The 16048-nt window shown below is 30.7% G+C and overlaps 1 protein-coding gene across 2 annotated transcripts; it reads right to left on the bottom strand.

Annotated features, from left to right (window-relative positions):
- Positions 1 to 3749: 3749 nt before the first annotated feature.
- On the bottom strand, positions 3750 to 11696 carry LOC114192747 (serine/threonine-protein kinase Nek1-like). Of its 2 annotated transcripts, none has more exons than XM_028082544.1 (14): positions 11581 to 11696; positions 11117 to 11422; positions 10680 to 10746; positions 9847 to 9912; positions 9646 to 9692; positions 9129 to 9174; positions 8797 to 8877; positions 8678 to 8720; positions 8537 to 8586; positions 8255 to 8336; positions 8115 to 8164; positions 7939 to 8012; positions 6156 to 6207; positions 3750 to 6088 (listed from the first exon to the last, which is right to left on the bottom strand). In XM_028082544.1, exons 2-14 carry the CDS (start codon positions 11218 to 11220, stop codon positions 3962 to 3964), a joined length of 2889 nt encoding a protein of 962 aa, XP_027938345.1. In that variant the 5' UTR covers positions 11221 to 11422; positions 11581 to 11696; the 3' UTR covers positions 3750 to 3961. The 2 variants fall into 2 exon arrangements, with proteins under 2 accessions (XP_027938345.1, XP_027938346.1); XM_028082545.1 differs by having other exon boundaries at positions 11117 to 11238; positions 11581 to 11660.
- Positions 11697 to 16048: the final 4352 nt, after the last annotated feature.

The following is a 16048-nucleotide window of genomic DNA, read 5'->3' as shown; positions in this document are numbered from 1 at the left end:
ACATGGTTTAATTTGGATCGTTATGTACTTTTGAACACATTCAATCAAAAACCATTTGAAGTTGGTATGGTGCCAACTTAATTCAACTACTTGTTGCGGGGAATTAATATTCCGTTGCAGAAAGTTGAGACGTGAGAACCATTAAGAAGAAGACATGGCTGAATGATGATAAAAAATAAATAATAAAAATTTGAAAAACTAAGTGTAATATTATAAAATATTACCATAAATTTGTTAAGTTTAAACAATATCTAAATAAGTTATTTATTCATAAAATAAATTATTTAAGTTATTATAACATGACACGTATAATTATTTAAATAGTTAAATTAGTTAACATCCAAGATTAAAAGATATTATATCTATAACAATATATAAATAATTTTTTTACACATTTCCAATTATAATTTTATTTTCAATTATATTTAAAAATTAAAAAAATAATAATATACGAAAGTTATTTTCTTTTTTGATGTAAATATTTTATATTTTTATTGTATTCTTAATTATATATCAAAAATAAAAAATAAATTTCTAGACATGAAAAAGTGCATAGACACTTCAACGATATAAAATACATTGTAAAACAGCTAGAGATTGGAAGTGTCTCTTTTCCAGTAATAAATATAATAAACATTTGGATTCATTTAAAATTAAAATTAATTAATAAATTGCTGTCAAAATTTTTTGAGAAAGACTAAGTATTGTTTTAGGATCGAAATGTTTTTCTTTTCATCTTATGGATTATATCTTGTTATATACTTTAATATTATTGAGCTGACAAAGATTGTTTGCTAAAGAAATTTCAACATTTAAAATGAGATACTTATCAGGTAATATATGAATTGTGAACAATTTAAAATCTTAATCTATCTATACTATTTTAATAATTTTTTATCTACATAAATTTTTGTGAGGTGGTGCATATCATAATCGATGTTGATTATGGTTAACTCCAAGCATGTTTGATGTGTATTTGATTTTTTTAAGGTGTCATAGTCCATGTGAAGGAAGAGACAATCTACATTATTAACACAGTTTTTGTTTTTTTAATAAGGTTAAATATATTTTTGATTTCTCAAATTTCAGTAAATTTTGAAATTAGTCTATTTTTGAAATTTTATACCAATTTAGTTCTTTATCTGTAGAAATTTATGGATTTAGTCCTTCTTATCAATTTTTGTTAAGTTTATTTGACATTTTAGACGCATTTTATAATAATATTTAAGTTAACATTGAAGCAAAAATGTGTCAAACTATGTAAACAATTCAAATACTATTATAAAATGCGTTTCAAACGTTAGATAAACTTAACAAAATTTGATTAAAAAGACTAAATTCACGCATTTTTAAAGATGAAAGACTAAATTGGTTAAAAATTTTGAAAAGAGATTAATTTCATATTTTACTGAAATTTGAAGAATCAAAAACATATTTAATTCTTTTGAATATGAAATAAATAATTTTTTCCAACATAACCCAATTACAAAAACTAAACTCTTTCGGTAAATTTTACCCAACGACCAATTCTTATGTACATAAGGTGCAACAAATTCTTACGTCCTAACTTTTATGAAAATGGAAATGAATCACTTTGATATTCAATATGAAAAAAAAAACATCAAACTCAACAAAATTAAGAATATGAGTGATAAATAATGGAATTAATGAGAGTTTTCATCTGTTTTTAAAAGTAAATATTTGTATTATTTGGTTTATATAATTATTTTGTCAAATTAGGTTTCGTTGGAAAAATACTTTTGGAATAAACTAATAATCCGTAATAAATTATTGATTAAATAATAAGCAATACTTTAATCATCCTTCTTAAAAAAGACACTTTATCACTTACATAAATCAAATCAGTAATCATTAAAATTAAAATTAAATTTCAACTTGAAATTAATGTGTGTGAAATAGAACTAGTAGAATAAAATACATTTAATGTGCATAATCGATATGTAACAACAATATATGGATATAAATATCAATCTAAGCATAAATTTTTATTAAAGATATTATATTTAAGGTCCGACCATATCTTAAACAAGTCTACAAAGATAATTATGAAAAATATAAATATATATATAGTATGTTCAACCTAATAATAATGGATGCCTTTATTATGAGCTTATAAAACAAAATCAAGTAATTCTTATAGTAATCAAGACTATTATTATTAGATTATAAAAAGTATTCTTCATTATGTTAAAATAAAAAAATTTCTTATATAATTTTATCCTTCTAAACTAAAATTTCAAGAATTTCAGATAAGTTCAATTAATCAAAATATAACATTAATCGAAAGTTATTTGTTTTTAATTTTTATTTCATCAAAGCACAACCTAAGAAGCAAAGGTGGTCATTTTTTTCCAAGAGTAAAAAAAAATCTTCTTATCACTGACATGTTCTACAATGTTAGGAACAATTCAACTAAAACTGAACCATAAGAAAAGAAGAAAAAAAAAGAATCTCAATTTTTCCAAACCATTTAAGGAAATACTATTTATTGTTTATTTATTTATTTATTTGATGAAATGAAATATCAAAACCTGTGCACACAAACATAGGAAACAGTTAAAACAAAATTGATGTGTCACACACATATTCCTAGAGTCCTACACTTGTCACACAACCCTTTTTAAGCTACCTTAAACCATGCAAAACCACACATGCAAACCCTAACACAACCAACCAATAACCATTAACCCTAAATGGCTCCAACCCCTGCACTATAAAACCCTAGCCAACCCCTCATTCTTCCTCAGACCTGCAACAAAACACAAAAAATAAACAGCTTCTTTCTCACAAACCAAGCGGGTCTCTCCATCTTCCAAAAACTCTCACTATCGCCATGGACATGAGGAAGGTTTCCTGTGCTGTTCTCATTGTTGCTGCCTCCATGAGTGCAGCATTGGCTGCCACAGAGGTTCCTGCACCTGCTCCTGGCCCTAGCAGTGGTGCCTCAGCCACTGTTGTTGGCTCCTTGGTCGGTGCCTCAGTCTTGTCCTTCTTTGCCTTGTTCCACTAAACTCTTACATTGAAGAAACATGCAGTAGAGGAAGAGGCTGATTATATTTATTCATATACACATATATGTAAGGAATAAAGTGTGAACACAGCAATTATATGCTTCTGCTTTGATGTTTATGTGCCATCAACAGTGTTGGAAATGTAATTGATTTGTGTTCATAATGAAAAAAAAAGTTATATTAAACATGTGTTCGTTTTTTTTTTTTTTTCTTTTTTTGTTGAATTCTTTATTTTTACGTTTCCTTATATCTGGAAGAGTGAAAATCTTAACATTCTGAATTCATGTCTTTACTGTTTTCTTCTCAAAATCTTGAGAGGAAAAGTAACACCTGTTGAAAATAAAAACAAAATAATTAAAGCAGCTTTAATGCTTTCACATGATTGAAAAATCACCAGACTGCAAAAAACATGATCATAGTAACACAGTCTTTCAAATTACAATCAATTAATTTAGTACTTTAAGATGTCATTCCTGGTCTCTAAATTACCCTAACATTTTAATCCTGGAAATCATAAAAATAAGTAAAACAACCAATACTTAATAACCAGAAAACCAGGCTAATTAGCTCAACCAGATCAAGATATCTTAAAGTCCCACCAATTAAATTAAACATTGCACAAGGACTTAATTTTCCTAGTTTGAGAGGGTAGGGGACTATGAGGATAGTAATGTTTTGCAAATGAATGTTCATAGCTTACAGAAAAACACCAACAAATATTCAACCATTCAACCATTTCAACAATTTCAAATATAATTTAATCCATTTACAATACACAGTTTACAAGCAAAGAATTTATGGGATGTTATTCTCCAGCCTCAAATCTTCAATCAAGCTAAAGTCTCAAAGAAACAAACTCATGTAACATTTGGAAATACACATTTTTCTTACAATAATGTATAAATAATGAGCACAACACCTCTCACAAACTACGTTTCAGGATTAAGTTTTTGTGTGGCCATGAGGCTTTTTGTTAGCAATATCGCTGTTTCTCTGGAAGACACAGATACAGCATCTTCTCCAAATGGTCTTAGCACAGCAGCAAGCTCTTCAAGGTTTCCTTGCTGAAGTAGCTGTGCACATAACTCAAGTAGAGATTCCAGAGCATCAGCTCTTTGCTGGCAAGAAGCATTACTGCCTCTTGAAATACGCTTCATTGATGATATTCCATTTGCTTGCTTCTGGGTTACAACAGCATTGTTGTCTTCATTACACGTTGAGCAACTGATTGTGTGTGTGTCTTCTCTGTTTTCATCCTTAACAGGATAAGTGTCCTTAGTATCAGAAGTCAAGCTGTTCATGAGTGAGCCTTCTTCAAATGCTTCAGGATTTTCATCTTCCTTCAAGCTGCTTCCAGTTTCAGTGTCATGTTCAACCTTCACAGGTTGTGCCATTGGGGATGATGCAATTTCCTCATCAATGGACCCTTCTTTATCACTGCTGCTGCTGCCTTCACTGGACAAAGATTTAAAGGAGTCCTCAGGTTTAGCATCTTTCTCCTGTGTTTCAGCTTTATCAAAACCTTCACTGGAAAGTTTATCTTCAAATTCTGTAGTCACTGCATTTAAGTCAATTGCATCAGACGTCTGAAAATGCTCAGCAGTGAGTCCTTGTTCTTCACCAACAGATTCTAGCACACTCTTTGATGTGATCTCACCACCAGATCCATCTTCATCATTACCGTTGCTATTATCATGGGAAATTATTAATTTACTGGAGCACTCAAGTTTGGCATCTTCCCTCTGTGCTTCAGCTCCACCAGAACCTTCATTAGAAACTTTGTCCACATCTTTTGAAGCTGTGGCTTTTATGTCAACAAGATCTAACTTTTGAGCAGGTTCAGCTACAAGCCATTGCTCTTCATGCACAGAATCGAGTGTACTCTTCAATCCGATCTCATCAATGAACCTATCATTATCATCACCATCCATGTTTTCATTGGACACTACTGATATTCTGGACTCCTCCTGTTCGCCATTTTTCGTCTCTGTTTCAGTTTGGTCAAATGCTTCAGTGCGAAAATTATCTTCAAATTTTGTAGCCACTGAATTCGTGTCAATGACATCTGACTCTGGAAAATGTTCAGCAGTAAATTCCTGTTCATCATGCACAGATTCTAGAATACCCTTTGAAGTGATCTCATCAATGGACACATGATTATCATTACCTTCGATGTTTTCAATGAACACTATTGATTTTCTGGAGTCCTCAGGTTTGTCATTTTCCATATCTGTTTCCTTTTTATCAAAACCTTCACTTGAAAAATTGTCTTCAACTTCTGTAGATACTGTGCTTAGGTCAATCACATCCAACTTCTGAAAATGATCCACCGTAAATCTATGTTCTTCATGCACAGAATCAAGGGTACTCTTTGACATGATCTCATCAATGGACTCAACTTTATCATTACTCTCGCTGCCTTCACTGGATAATGTGGATTTACTGTAATCCCTAGGTTTGGCATCTTCACTCAGTGCTTCATCTGTATTGAGATCTTCTTTGGAAAGAATATCTTCAACATTTTTAATTACTGTATTTATGTCAATTGCGCATGACTTTTGGGTGGTAAGTCCTTGTTCTTCATGCACACAATCTATTGTACTTTTGGAAGTGATCTCACTGTCAGCTGTGTCCCTTGCAAATCTATTTTTAAAGTCTCCTTCCTTGCTCACACTGCAAACAGTTGATTCAGATGTTGTAGAGCCATCTTTCGAGCCGCTAATACTTGTAGAAAATTCCTGAGTGTAGCTGGTAGAATCAACCATTTTGGTCTCAACATTGTCTTTGGTTGGCACTGCTACCTTGCCCTCATTATGCTGGTTCCGTGTCTGTACATCTGCGTTTCCCTGAAATGGATAAATTCGGTCCAGACGATTGACTAATCCTGCTAATTCTGCTTCCTTGTCCCAATGGTCTTTGCTACCACTAGATTTGTTTTTAGTTTTATCCTTTGGGGAGTTGCTATTTATAAGATGTACTGGTAGGTAAATAGATGAGGCATTACGACAGCGTAGAACATAAGGTTGTAAATGAGGATGCCTTAATAATTCAGATGCCTGCCAAAAAATAGCAATGTAAGAATAAACATAAATGAGTCACACAAGAAAAGCTCTGTGAACTCACTGTTGGTCTGTGTTCTGGGTTTTTCCTCAGCATGCTCTTGATAAGTTGTTTCCTGTTAAATATAAACGAAACAAACAAGTCTTCTGGCTTCAGTTTCATCATTTCAATGGAATATTTAAAGGAAACAAAGGGATTGACTGGTATATTTTTGTTGGATTTCAATAGATATACTAACTTTGAAAAGCTAAGATAGGGAAAATATGACAACAGTGTGAATCCCAATTGGGTTTTAGGGGTAGAAATTGTTGTTTTGTTAGTAAAGGGGGCAAAAGAACAAGGACTTCAAATTACAAGATATTACAATGAAAAGGTGTATAGTGAACTTATGATGCGTAATTATCTGATATAAAATACCAATCCATTAATGCTATCTAGTGCATATTTGGTTTAACTTATTCGGAGAAATGATTGCTTATTTTTTGCCAACTTAATTTAATAAGGTTAAGTAATGATGTAGCAATACTAAAGAACAAGCCCAAGCACACAGCACAAATTAATAAAATAAAATTGCTTGCAGGGACTAAATAAGAAACATAATAAAATTATGAAACAACTCTCAAGATTGCTTCCCAAATATGATGTCTAATTGGTGTGAGATAATATCATTCTAAAGACTTTAATAACATTTGGAGATATTCTAATATATTTTAAGACAAAATATATTCTGAGATAGTTAGTATACATTCAAACACTTCCCTAGAAGTTAATACTTAATAGTTTTAACCCTGTCACAATTAAAATACTAAAAGAAAATTCTGAAAATAATATCAGCTGTATTAATAATAGTTTGAAAGACAACTTCAGAAAAGGGACAGGGCCCAAGTTACTCCACAAAAAGCATTTGGAAGATTCAAATTCAAAGAAAAACTAGTAGCCTCAAAACTTAAAAACTGAAGCTGAGTGTGAATAGCATTCATAAATAAGAGTTTAAGATCAAAACTAGTTTATATTAAAGCCAACAGACAATTAATCACTGGTATTACTCATCAATTGAGGGCAGAAATCACCATCAGTATGTTTTGTCTGTGGGAACCTGGTGTAAATTGCATCCAATAGACAATGCATTAGTGAGAGAAGAGAAATCACCAACAGTATGAGGATTTACTGTGGGAAGAATACTCACCACTTGTATGATTGTTAGTGGTGGGCGGAGATCTCACTGACAAAATGATCATCAGCAAGAGGTGACATCACCAACAGAATGATTGTTGGCAGGAAGAGATGTCACCATTGAAATGATCATAGACAAAAAGGGATGTCACCAGACTCATCACCTCAGTGGCGAGAGATGTAGTCTATCATTCTCATTCTCCATCAATGCAATGCCAGCATTGAAAAATTAATTTTTACACCAAACAGGTAAGAAAGCAAATATAAAGATTTACAGGAGTATAACAAGAAAGGAGGAAAAGAAAAGGTTGTCATTAAGACAAAGTGGAATGAAACAAAAATGCATATGAGGAAAAACTAGAATTTTAGTTTCTATAATTGGTGATAGAACAAAGACCATGAATAATAACATATTAGATCAATATGGTTACTATGAAATATTGCAAAATAATACACAAAGGTTCTATTTAAATTGTTGAATTGTGGGAGAGTTTAGGGGAAGATAGACCAAAATACTATATAAAGAATTTAACTGAATGGAAATGCTTTGTTAATTGGTAAAAATTCATATAATCTCTTAATATTTTATTCTTAAGATATTCTAGAAAATCCTAACGTACACTAGATGTATTCCAAATATTTTGTAGATATTCTAACATAAAAAGTTACTTACAGTGTGGACGAGTAAACAATTGGCAGTGGAGAAATGGAGCATCTATTTATTTTATTGATAAGTCCAGCCCTGTCCTGTTTGATTCATTCATGATTCACCAAATTATTTCACTCATATTGGAGAAACTTCATTGTCACTAATAATATCAAACTCATATGATTCGGTTTTGTTCTTACTGGAGCACGAAATGCTAGTTGATGTGCAACAATTTCAAACATGCAGCAACCTTACATACAAAGAGACATCATTTTTACACAGGGTCAGATATCATGGCATATGACTTTGTCAACTAGAATCAGGTATCTGTAATTCTTACCAAGTGACCACATATCAGATTTATAACCGTAAGGCATACCAGCAAAGGCCTCGGGACACATGTAGTTTAGAGTTCCAAAAGCCTACCAAAGATATAAGATTGACACACAATAAACAGACATTAAGTAGCATTATCATTTGTGATTTAAGGAGGCAAAGGCTATTTATTTTTAGTTAATAAACAACAGATATTTGGTCTGAGAATTCACCATCAGGAGACAACTGCAAGAAATAATCATGAAGAAGGAAGCAGATAAGGCCAATATGTTACTATTTACATTACCGGAGAAGTGAGGTCTTCAGGATTGAGAAGCTTCGCAAGACCAAATTCACCTGCAGTGTCCATGCAATGCATATTTGCTTTAGACAACATGATACACGGAAACCCAAAGTGATGAGCATTTAAAGGATAACACCTTCATACCTAGCCGAATGTTATTTTCTTTGGTAAGGAATATGTTGGAACACTGAAATAAAAAGAAGTGCCATTAATATAAACACCATGTAAGGATTTCTTCACCAGGATATACGAATAAGTAGTACCTTAAGATCTCTGTGGAGTACCCGATTGGAGTGAAGGTAGTCCACAGCTAGTAACAACTGAGTCAACCATTTGCAGACTTTCTATGGGATAGAATGGAAATGCAGAATGGGTAAGGAATCCAGAGAGAATGAAGGCAAATGGAAGATGAGAGGTGAAGTACAAAGTTTCTTTGACCATTTTTTTGGGCCAAGGATTACATGATAATTCCTAATTTATCAAGACTCTCAATAAGAAGGAAATTTACTTAAAACCTGTTCTCCCCTCCCTTTCCTTCCAATGTCCCACAGCAACACAAACACTAAGGAATGGAACATAAAACCTTATTAGTTACCTCCTCCGAAAAATAAGATCCCCGAGCTTTCTTTATATTTGCAGCCCTGATCCAGAAGAATGAAATATTCCATAATTTAGACTTTACATAACAAGTTATAATGCTACCAAGTGTCATATAAGTGTACACTAAACGTATATGCCATGCTATATAATACATGAGACCCACCGAATCACCAAAGCCCTTTATCCTATGGTCATTTATGCTATTGCAAAGAATTAACATCTATGAACAATATTCTTATCAGTTACATAATACAGAGCACTTATGTTCACAGTTTTCCAAAACTACTTGTCACCTCCTGTCTACTAATTAAAATTTCAAAATAAATTTTTTTTGTGTGGATAGAATTCGGTATAAAGTTCAGTGTAGCTTCTGTAGAAGATAGAAGTTTATACACATGTTATTTCTAACCATTACATGGTATTCTCTGCCTACAATGAAAAAGTCAGATCCTTAAATTTATGCTTGAAACAATTTGTGCTGCTAGTAGATATAACCATACAACCATACTTACATGTCACCCCCTTCGCAATAGCCGGTTATAATGCATATGCAATCCTCCTTCGTAACATAAAAATAGCATTTGTAAGGATTCATAAACACTTAATTAAGCCTATAAATTCTATTGAACTCCAAACTTAATTTTCAGCAATATAAGAAAGTGCAATTGAAAATTCAAAACAGAAAAGGAAAGGACGATTGTATTGTATCTTACCTTCTCCACCCAAGCATCTTTGTACTCCACAATATAAGGGTAATTTAGTTTAGCTATCAGGTCCATCTGGAACAGAAAGAGACAGAATATTACTACCTTTTGTCAGAAGTAAGAATGTACGAAACATTCCTTCAAAATCATGAAAAGGGAAATCTCTCAGAAATGAAGTCAGTGAAACCATTATTAATAATATTATCACGTGGTGCTCATATCGTTTGTAAGCATAATAAATCAAAAAACAAACATCCTCCACTCTGGATGGAGGAGAAGTCTAATCAGTACTTGAAATGACAATGACGAGTACCGAGTAGAAGAGGCCTACAACATTCCATTAAATGAAACCAAATTTAATTTGAGTCTACTAGTACGTTTCTAGTCTATTTGATTATGTGCACAAGGTATGTTACTTCTATTCAGATGACCGGTTTATGCGTAGCAGTAATGAAGTATAACCAACTGTAGCATGTTCATAGATCATCATGGCAGATAGAAAAAGATATTGAGAAACACAAGTAACTAGTTTAGGTTGAGCTTACTCAAGCCATGGAAGACTCAAAAGTCAAAAGAAAGTAAGAAATGGGTCCATCATTATTACTATGTATTCTATTCTTTGGTTACGGGACAAATTAAAAACCACTTAAAATAAAAAAAAAAGACAACAAAAGTTAAAGGCAGAACCAAAAACAGAAGTGTTCACAATTTGCACGAATCATTAGCAAGTCCTATCAATTGAATAGAAAGTAAACAAATATGAGAAAATAATACCAACAAATAAATAATCGGCTGGCAGACACTGAATATATGCATTAAAAGAAAGGGTTGGTTACACCAACCTCTTGTTGTGCTGTCACTTTGGATTTGTCAGCTTGTTTGGACAAGCGAATTTTCTTCAGCACATACCTACGATACCATAGACATGAAATTTTCATAGTGAAAAAATGACTTAAGAACTGAAGCTGAAAAGCAAAGCTGTAATGAATCAGCATAGATTTCAGTCCAAAACAAAACAGAAAAATTCGGGGACTGTCCATTTCTGAACTCAAAATGGATTCATCCTGTACCCATGTTAAAATCTAGCTGCTACTGAACTTGCAGGGCTTCAATTGCCAAACCCACCACTAAAATCTGAACAAGATTGAAAATTTCTTTGCGGGGTGGTCCAAATTTCACCAAAGAAAAGATCTAGAAGAGTTCATGTAGCATGGTTCCAGAAAATTACACAGAACACACAGAAAAAGGAAAAGAAAAAAAAAATGTAACAGTGCCTTACCTCTTTTTCTCAGTCTTGTGCAGAACAAGAAAAGTTGCACCAAGTGCTCCTCTTCCAATTTGCTGAATCACTTCATAGTCTTCCATCTTGCCTCCACTCTCCATTGAAACCTCCAAAAGAAGCTACAAGACAAAAACAGTGAAGCACTGAAGCAGCAGATCCTGATTTGCTGGGAACCCAATTGAGGAAATGTTCGATTCCTTATTTTATGGCAAAGCTTTTTTACTGCTGTAAGCGTGAATTTCAGGCACCAACCCTTTTGCTTCTTCCAAATGCTATAAATGGACACAAACCTACAGCTTCAATCTATACATTAACTATTAGTCTGCTTTAGGTGCCTATTCAATGAACTTGAGCAACCATGAAGAAGGGGTTTCAACTTTCCACAACTACAATGACTTCAACTAAACTAGCTCCTCAGGAGATTGAAGACACACCAAAAAAATTAGAGTTTGATGACTTACCAAAAGAGAGTTGAGAGAGAGAGAGAGAGAGAGAAGAGAGACTTGAAGGACAACAAAGTCAAGTAAAGAAATGTTGCAGATGAGACATGTTGTGAATTTAATAATACTACTTTAGTTGATAAGCGTGTAGCAGTGACCAAATTTAGTGTAGTTGTGGCTACCATAATTTAAGGCCTGAGTGAAGGGATGCTATTTATGTTAATTTGCCTTTGGAAATTTCTTATCCATATAAATTCCTTTTGAGACTAATGGAAAATTATTTTAGTTAGAGTGAGTTTTGTTTATTTTATTAATTGCTTGCTTTAAAATTAAAATAAAACATCATTATTTTTCCGATGTGTATTTTTCAACCAACCCATAAATACATATTAGTCCTTAATTATTTGTTTTAAGAAAATATTTTTTTGTTGGGAATAATGTAAATGTGTCTTACATTGGCCACGTTAAACATAATGTAGAAGAAAAAAAACCTATAAATTAAAAATAACATTAGACTCAAATCATATTTACGTAAAAAACCCATCATGCGTAGACCATGTTTATGAATAAAAAAAACAACATAGGACCTTTATAGAATCAAATGTTGTATATTTTGCTAATAATATTTTCTTTTTATTAGAATAGCATTAATCGAGGTCACTCCATTTTTTATAATCTCTATTAAAATATAAAAACACACACATACATGTCAATTAATCTGTAAATATTTATATTTAGTAATAATTAGACAAAATGTGTGATAAAAAAAATAAGTAGAACTGATTTTAAGTTGATAATAATTACAAATAATAACTACATAAAGAATGTAGTGAAGTTTTTATACGTTATAATAAAAGCATAACTGAACTTTCTCTTCACATTATATTGATTTTTAATTTTTCCACCTACATTTACGAAAACTTAATTAGTCCGTTTAATTTTTATTTAATTAATGTTAGTTTCAAAATACGCACAATAGTTACACAAATAGTAAAGTAAGTTTTTTTCACTGTTACAGGAAAAATAAAACCTGCAACGGTAGACTTTTCCTCAAACGGTTACAAAGCTTAATTACTTCATTTCAACTATAGTTTTAATTAATATTATTTCCAAAAGTAATTTGATTCGTTTTAGACAAATATAATTATGTTAATTGTAACATAATGTTAATCACTATTTTATTAATGTAATTAATATTTTTCAGAAATATATTAATTCTCAAACTTTCCATCAATAATTTCGTTACTTAATTATTTAATTTCACAGATTTATTAGAGATGCTCTCTTTTTATAATTCAAATATATTAAGATAGGATTAAAAATATTAAGATTATTTTTCAAAAATTAATTTTAAGAATGATTTAATCCATTCTACTTGCGTAAAATCAAGTTCACATATAATTTTGTACTTCATTAATGAATTATAATCAAGGTTGATGATAGTTATAGAAGTGATGGATATTATATTGTAAATGGAAATGGGATTATTTCTTATGATTTTTTCTTATAGGATTTATTTAGGATATGGAGTTATCTCGATTCATTTTGCTGATATATATATATATATATATATATATATATATATATATATATATATATATATATATATATATATATATATATATATATATATATCATAACGATCTATATTCAAAAATGGATAAAATATCTGAAGGACGATGTAAGGTATCAATTTTGGACTAATTAAAAAAAATTGAAAATACATATAAGAAATTTGATTTAATTCACTTATCTTGTAATCTAGAAAATATTTTAATAAAAAATAAAAAACCTATATTTTATTATTGTCTTTGTATCTTGAAAATATACTGTTTATAACTGAAATACCTGTAAATAGAAAGACACACTCCAGATTTAGGCACTTGAATCTTTTGACTAATGCTTAACATTATTAACTTTTAGTTAAATTATTCACTCAATTTACTTTTCGAAATAATAATCAATTTTTTTTTCGAGAAACAATAATGTATTTTATATTTTATGTTATGAATTAATATCAATTTTTATTATTTAAGACCATGGTCTTAGATCATATTTCTTTCTCTCTCCTTTTTCTTCTTTCACATTTTTATTTCATTTCTTCTTCTCCTTTTTTATTATCTATCTAACACTCCTTATGGCTTAAATTTCCAATTCAATTTCTCAATTTCACTCTATTATATTTCAGTTTTGAGTATCGGTGAATTTTCAAACTTTTTTTTAACTATTACCTAAGTAAGTATCGTTTAAAAGAAATTTACCTTTGAGGCATTATTACATGTTGAGTTTGTGTAGAAATTGAAATAAATATTGAGATCATAATATGTTATCCGCAACTTTAAAGTGATACTCAAATAACAATTTTGTATGGGTTATTTATTTAAGTATTGAATAACATTTTTTATTTGATTAAATATTTATGTACATTGGCATAAAGAATCTTACTAAATTGAGATTTAAAACTTGGTAGGAAGTTAGATTTGATTTTTTTTTTTTATGAATTAAGGTATGCTTGGTTTGATGATTAAATCTTATTGAACTTGATATTAAGTTTGACGGGTCAAATTTTGGTTGAAATAATTGGAGCATGAAATTTGTCCATTAAGTGTTGAAATTATACATTTTAAACTTCTTATAACTAATGGTTAATTTTAATTTGAGTCTTGGAGTTACTTTTATAAAATTCTACATAAACAGTGATTCATGAAAAAAAAAACGCTTTGTTTAATTATTATTAAAATGACTTAACACTTTTTAAACCATTTAAAAAAGTAATTATAATATCTTTTAAATTTGTCCAATGAATTGTATTTGGCTAAATGAATTCTATTTTAAATAATTTGATTTATTGTATAATCAAAAATTATTTTATATATTAATATACACTATGTGTATATAAAGAATTGATGTATCGTATGTTGAATTGGAATGTTTAATCACATATCTATATTTAATAAAGATATTTTAATTTTATTAAACGTCAAAATTGTAACATTCCATTCTAGTAAGTTAAAACTAATAGAATAGAATCATTCATCATAGTATTCAAATCAGGTATAGGTATAGGTGATCTAGTGTATAAAGTATATTAATAGAATTTTACAAAAAATAAGATTATAAAAATATATCATTTATACATTCAAATTAAACCAAAACAACACTATACAAAATTTAACCACCAATAAAACTTCTCCTTGAAATCTTTCACTATTCTAACTAATAGTTCATCATTCTTTAAAGGTGTCTCTAAACTTGCAACTTCATCTATTCCTACCGATTAGGTGAATAACACAAGAAAACACAAAGCACACAAAAGGGCAAGCTAGTGTACAACAGGAATATCCAATTAATTAAATCATGCAAAATACCTAAAAATGTGGTATAAAACATATATATGCCAATAATCATACAAGTGGTTGATACTAAACTCAATTATCCAGATACATGCACTTAACATCAGACTCACTGCTAGTGTGCACCTGTGGTGGTTTCCAAACTTTGTAGAGTTTGGTCTTAAGGGGTTATCACCCAACCATACACAAAGTAAATCCTTTTCGTGCCTAAGACTAAACAAGTCTGGTGAGTAGGACCTCTTGCGACTGTCACCACATAACCTACTCTATTCTACTTGAGTGTGTATAATTATTAGAGTAAGTGATACCTCCATATTGAATCCATATGTCAATGCATATACTACAATTATCACTACTCATAATTTCTCCTTCAAATTCATTCATCACCATCATACATGCTCACAATAGCATATTCAATTTAGTTTATAATAATAACACCATACATTAGGCTTTATATCAGTCACAAAACACCCAAAAATAGTCAAGCAGTTAAAACATGCAAAACAGGACATTTAGCGCTCAACACCATTTCTCTTGCAAAAACTAGCGCTTATTGCCATGGAGCCAAATGCTCCCAAACCTATTGTGGACACTAACGCTCAACACCACCTAGACATTGCTCAGCGTTGATCAACTCGTAAAATATGGCATTCAACGTTGAAAATTGTCGCTTAGCACCACATCATATTGTAGCAAAAACATTTTATGTTTTTGAGTGAACTGAGAACTAATCAGTTGCCTAAATTGGTACTCCTTCATCAGTACTTTGGTTCAAAAGAGTTTTAGCACATAAAAAGGAGTATCAATTGATCAGATTCCAAATCCCCCCAATGAACATAAATCAATTAGATCATTCAAACATCAATTTACAATTATAACATTCCAATTTACATCAAAACATACACACCAAACATATTCGTTAAAGAACGATCAAAATTCACCCCAACATTCAAGATAGCATAAACATGCAATTCATCAAAATTGGTTAAACTCATACAATCACATATTTGAAACTAGCTACCCTTACCTGTTATCTAGCTTAAACAACTCTAAAAATATCAAAACACTCATAACTTCACAGGATGCTCTATCTACACATAGAAACATCACAAGAACGATCAGGACATACTATTATG

The sequence above is a fragment of the Vigna unguiculata genome, chromosome 7 (genome assembly GCF_004118075.2).
Source record: "Vigna unguiculata cultivar IT97K-499-35 chromosome 7, ASM411807v1, whole genome shotgun sequence".
In the NCBI taxonomy this organism is placed as follows: domain Eukaryota; kingdom Viridiplantae; phylum Streptophyta; class Magnoliopsida; order Fabales; family Fabaceae; genus Vigna; species Vigna unguiculata.
Note: the sequence above shows the minus strand (reverse complement) of the source record. Positions and strands in the feature narration are given on the sequence as shown.